The sequence below is a fragment of the Grampus griseus genome, assembly GCF_964374135.1.
Source record: "Grampus griseus genome assembly, chromosome: 7".
Lineage (NCBI taxonomy): Eukaryota > Metazoa > Chordata > Mammalia > Artiodactyla > Delphinidae > Grampus > Grampus griseus.
In genome coordinates this window covers 57,517,814-57,523,170 of record NC_139001.1, presented here as the reverse complement: position 1 = coordinate 57,523,170, position 5,357 = coordinate 57,517,814, and the positions used below count along the sequence as shown (strand labels likewise).

The window sequence follows — 5,357 nt, the reverse complement described above, 5'->3', positions numbered from 1 at the left end:
AGGTTAGTCCTGGAAGGTGATCCTGCTTCCAAGTATTGTAATTCACGTTATTAGCCCTTAAAAACACAAAACCATCTTGAGTAATTAATATCTTGATTTAATTAATCATATTTCATAGAAGCTCAAAGCACTCAAACATTTCCCCTTTACACGAATAAACAAAAGCCCTATAATTTACAATGTTCAGAACACTATATAAAAGAATTCCCATAAAAATTACATTAGGATCTTTTCCATCACCAGGGCAACTGCAGTAGTTTCCTCTGACTTGTACAGCCTCTGCCTGAATACATGTTCTTCTTTGTGATGATCTAAATTTAAATTAGGTAAGTACAAATCACAGCAAAAATTAAAGTTTTCATCTTTAATGACTTTGGAAATAACGTACATTTTCATGACACCAATGCTACAGTTTTTGGAGTCACAGTAAGATACACAGAATTACATCTGTAATTAACATGAATGCCAACATTTCAAGCAGTAATTTCTGTTACATGGCAAACAAAATCAAGAAAGCAACCATCAAACAAAAGAGACCCATAGCTTCAGACAAGGCAAATCCCAGGATAGCATATGAGAACAGCTGCTGTTTCAGCGAAGGGTTTCTAAAAGAGACAACACATATCATTGTTACTTTGAAATATTATTTGAATTTTAACATGGTTGGTAAATGTTAAAAAACCAGATTACTAGCGTGAGGATCTTTGTAAATTGGAAAGTACTGGAACAGTGTTTTGCCTAGTTCTCTTTTGGTTCTGCCTTTGACATTCCTTTCTCCTCATTCCTAATCATATGGGGAAAGGGAGGCACTGTCTCTCTATATCAATATAAGTGGTTAGTCTTCATCCATTTTGAGGGATTCTGACATTCTTCTTATCCCCGTGAAAGTATGTTCTATACTTTTTAAGATTTGTTAGTTTAAAAATAAGGTCTTAAGTAATAAAACGGAAGCTGATATTTTTAAAGCATGAGCTCTCTTAATTATATTCCCACTACAACTTAAAAATTAAAGAGTGCAGACTCTGAAGTCAAAGTGAGTTATAATTTATTTTCTGACACTGGCTTTGACTTTGGGCAAGCCGTATAACCTCTGTGTCTCTAGTCCTTCACAGGTAAACCAGTGTTTCTCCAAGGCGTGTTGGGAGCAGTGAGATAACTGCATGCAAAGACCTCAAAGTATAATGCAAGACACAGACAGGCACTTAATACAAAGTAGCTATGATGATTTCACTAGTTTCCTAAGTTTCCAATTATTTCACGCATGTTTTTAAACTAGTTTATTCGGCAACAGGAATTACCTGGCGTAACCAATGATGAGGCTGCCGAAGACTGTGCCAATACCAGCACCAGAACCAGCCACTCCTACTGTTGCAGCACCTGCACCTATAAATTTGGCCGCAGTATCAATGTCTCTGCTGACTGCACTGGTCTGGAACTCCCTTTGGATTAACTGACACACACCATTCTGGGCCCCATTAAATACCGTAGAGCTCTAGAGAACAGGAAATAAAGGCAAAGGTCAAATCAGCAATCACAGTTATCTATTTTAATTACCGTACTGTCAAAATGATAACCACTTCTCTATTTTTGTAGCTGAGTTTGAATAGGTGGTGTGGCACAACAGAAAAATCTGGGGCTTAGAATAATTCCCATCTTGCAGAATAGGAACAGCAATATCACACTGCATAAGGTTTTTGAAAAGTAAGAAACGGTGTACGTGCATATGCTTTTAATTTTGAATTAATTAATTTATTTTTGGCTGCATTGGGTCTTCATTGCTGCACATGGGCTTTCTCTAGTTGTGGCGAGCAGGAGCTACCCTTCGTTGCAGTGAGCAGGCTTCTCATTGCAGTGGCTTCTCTTGTTGCAGAGCACGGGCTCTAGGTGTGCAGGCTTCAGTAGTTGTGGCATGTGGGCTCAGTAGTTATGGCTCGCAGGCTCTAGAGCACAGGCTCAGTAGTTGTGGTGTACGGGCTAAGTTGCTCCACGGCATGTGGGATCTTCCTGGACCACGGCTCGAACCCATATCCCCTGCATTGGCAGGCAGATTCTTAACCACTGCGCCACCAGGGAAGCCCTGCATATGCTTTTTAATAGAGTAGGCTGTTCAGTAACTGTTGCTATCATAATCTTAAATACAGGCAACTCAAAACCATATACTTAAGTATATATACTGACTATATTTCTTAGCCAATTCAGGTGGATAAGTTTTGGATACAGAAGTTTCTTTCATTGGCTCATTCTCTGCAAATTTTTTGGATGAAAGGGTGGAAAGGACCCTCTCAGACCACTCATTAATGAGGTTTTTCCCCTTCACTTTAATCGAAACCATAAGGCTTATTTGGTAGTGTTACTTAATTTCTATTATTACTACATTTACCTCTCCAGTCCTAGCCTCTGGTCGAGATAACACTGATGCAGAAATTGGTCTGTATGCAACTCTGGATCCAGCTCGGATCTGTTAATGAAAAAAGATTCCATGTATTAAGTAAAAATACAGATAAAACTTCAATGACCCTTCTTGCACCATGAATTCTAAAAAGGCAAACTGCAAAAATGAGTAAGAAAAATTATGACTTTCCTCTATTGATTCTTATCTTGTCTGTTTGGTCATTTTTCAAGGCACAAAGCAATTTTAATAAAATTGTTAATGCAATTTTAAAGCTTGCTTCATAATGTATTTGTGATATCCTGAACAAAACTTCTAAGAACAATTAGTTAAAAAGAATAAGTATTGCTTTTAAAATTTCAATTATTGTAGCGCCACAATTCAGATCAGAAAACCAGCAATAAACACCCCACATTCTTTGGTTAAGTTTAAGTGGATCAACAGGTAGGTACAACAGCACTATAAACAGCGTGTCATTTTAAATAGCCCATTAGTTAACATGAGCTCCCGCTATTTCTAGGATATTCCTATATGTCCATTAATCATAGAATTAAAAAGCAGCTTAAGCAATTCCACATCAGTGGAAGAACAATCGTTGAAATACTCTGACCATAAGGACACGTTCCAGTCCACCTTCTCCGCCCTTGAGTGTCCACTAAATTAAGGTCACAGAAAACCCCTTCAGAACCAAGACCTGATTCTCTAAGACAAACCCCCGAGATCTTCACGTCATCAAAAGTGTCCAAAATGGTTTTGGAAATAACATCCCAGAAGCAGGAGGAGAGATTTTCGGGTCCTGCACCAGCCGCCTCCGCCCACACAGGGTGAGGAAAGTCCCTCCCTCTGCAGCAGCGAGACTGACCTACAGATCAGCAAGTGAGAGAGCAGCCGCAACGCTAGGCCTCAGGGGCCCCCTCCACCCTCCACTGCACCCCAACCCTCGCGAGGCCACGATCCAACAGGGTGTCGGAGGAGGTGGGGTGGGGGGCCGCTCCGGAACGAGGGGCAAGGAGGGTTTGACCTACACCGAGCTGGGCCTGACAGCTAGGCCTCGGCGGCTCTCCACCCCGCGAGTGGAGGGGAGGAGCGGAATGAGAAGCCCCAGGAAGAGGAGGAAAGGGAGAAAAGGACACAGAGGTTATGGGGCTAGGGAGAGCTGTCCCGAGAGGGCGGTGTGTCCTGCCCCGAGGTGACCCGTTCAACAACGTGGACGCCCGGGCCAAGTGGTCGGGGCCTCGAGCCCCCGGCCCAGCCTGGGCTACGCACCAGAGCTGGGGTGCAGGCGAGCTTGGCGCAGGCGAACATCTTGCACTCTTCGGGGCGGCGCGGCTGGAGGACTTGGGTGACAAGCGGCTAGGGCTCCTCTCCCGCTTCCTCTCTGCGGAGGCAAAGAGGCTTAAGGTCAAGTGCCCTCCGAGGGCCCGTCCTTCCACCCAGGTCCCGCGGGCTCCCGTGCACGCGGTCAGCTCGGGTCCCGTGCCAAGCGAGGCGACAGCAGAATGAATGGGTCCCTCCTGGGCGCGGCTCCACCTCGGCCAGGTCCGGCTCCCGCACCCTCCGCTTACCTTCCCAGGAGGTGGCAGCGGCCGAGTCAGCAGAGGTCGAAGGAATGGGGCTGGGTGCGCAGGCGCGGTCCGGCTCTTATCCGCGCCGCGGCACCCGGATGCAGAAGGCGGGGAATCGGGTACAGCTGGGAAGACGCTCAAGGTCACTGTGTAACAACTTTATTGGTAACCAGTCGGGAAAGGCAGCGACAACCGCCCGGAGACGGACTGAGGAGCAGAGGGTGGCGGAGAGACAAAAAGAAGAAATAAAGACCAGCCCAGGCAGAGAGAACCGAACAAGTTGTTTCGCCTTTGATCTAGGCTGGTCGGAGGATAGTGGGACTTTGTCTTTCAGTTGATGAGATTTGGCCTTTTATCAGTTTCTAGGTCCCTTTCATAGAGGAGCTCCCTTCCTGGTCATTCTCCTCTGTGAAATGGGACTCAGTGTGGGGAAACGGTTCATTCTCTGCTTGGCAGAAGCAATTAGGGTTCCCAGCAAAGTGAAAATACATTTCTTTAAAGGAATCTGGAAAAGGTTCCAGAGTCTGGAATAATCTTTTGGGTGAAAGTGGGCCTGACCTACTGGGACAAAGGAATAAGCAAATGAATAGATCTAAGAGCTTAGTGACTTGGGCACAAAATTGCCTCTTGGTAAAGTGAGGCAGGTCGGTTTTTCAATCCCAGACCCATGGTTGGGAGAATTAAGGGATTGTAAATGTTTTTTCATGTAGGGCCAGGGACTAAAGAAAGTCTGAGTTTTTTCAAAACTGACCCAACTTTAACACTTGTTTTTGGTAACTTTGGACTTCAGATGAATACAGAAATGTCTCAGAAAAATGGCTCTTTCTGGACTTCTGTTAAGTCCTTGAATTCTGTAAATCTGACTTAATAGTTCTAACAAGTGGCTATCAGAGGTGATACAAGTCAACATAAAAGAATAAATATCTAGTGTGCCCAGATGATGGGATGGCTGGGGACTGAAATCCTACCCACTTGGTCTAGAGCCCTGGTACAACATGGACCCAGAGGATCACTTCTTCTTCTAGTTGGCACAAAGGTGCAGTATCATCTAGCAGTAATCCTGGGGAGAAGCCCTCAGAACTAAAATTTGAAGAGTGAATAAGACTTTGTCACTGATCTAACTTCACAGACAAATGCTTCAAAATCACACACGAGCTAATCATTTTAGTTTCAATCTCTTTTTTAAAATTAATTAATTTTTATTTTTGGCTGTGTCAGGTCTTAGTTGCAGCACGCGGGATCTTCGTTGCAGCACGCAGGCTTCTCTCCAGTTGCAGCGCGCTGGCTCTCTAGTTGAGGCATGTGGGCTTAGTTGCCCTGTGGCATGTAGGATCTTCCCGGACCAGGGATTAAACCCATATCCCCTGCATTGGAAGGCGGATTCTTAACCACTGGACCACCAG

At 44.6% G+C, this 5,357-nt stretch overlaps 1 protein-coding gene across 1 annotated transcript; it reads right to left on the bottom strand.

The window, feature by feature from the left end:
* Nucleotides 1-349: 349 nt before the first annotated feature.
* ATP5MC3 (ATP synthase membrane subunit c locus 3) lies at nt 350-4,041 on the bottom strand. Its single transcript, XM_082658192.1, has 5 exons — nt 3,955-4,041; nt 3,656-3,767; nt 2,381-2,458; nt 1,299-1,492; nt 350-605 (listed from the first exon to the last, which is right to left on the bottom strand). The coding sequence occupies exons 2-5, from the start codon at nt 3,692-3,694 to the stop codon at nt 491-493; spliced, it is 426 nt and encodes a 141-aa protein (XP_082514318.1). The 5' UTR covers nt 3,695-3,767; nt 3,955-4,041; the 3' UTR covers nt 350-490.
* Between the last annotated feature and the right edge of the window lie 1,316 nt (nt 4,042-5,357).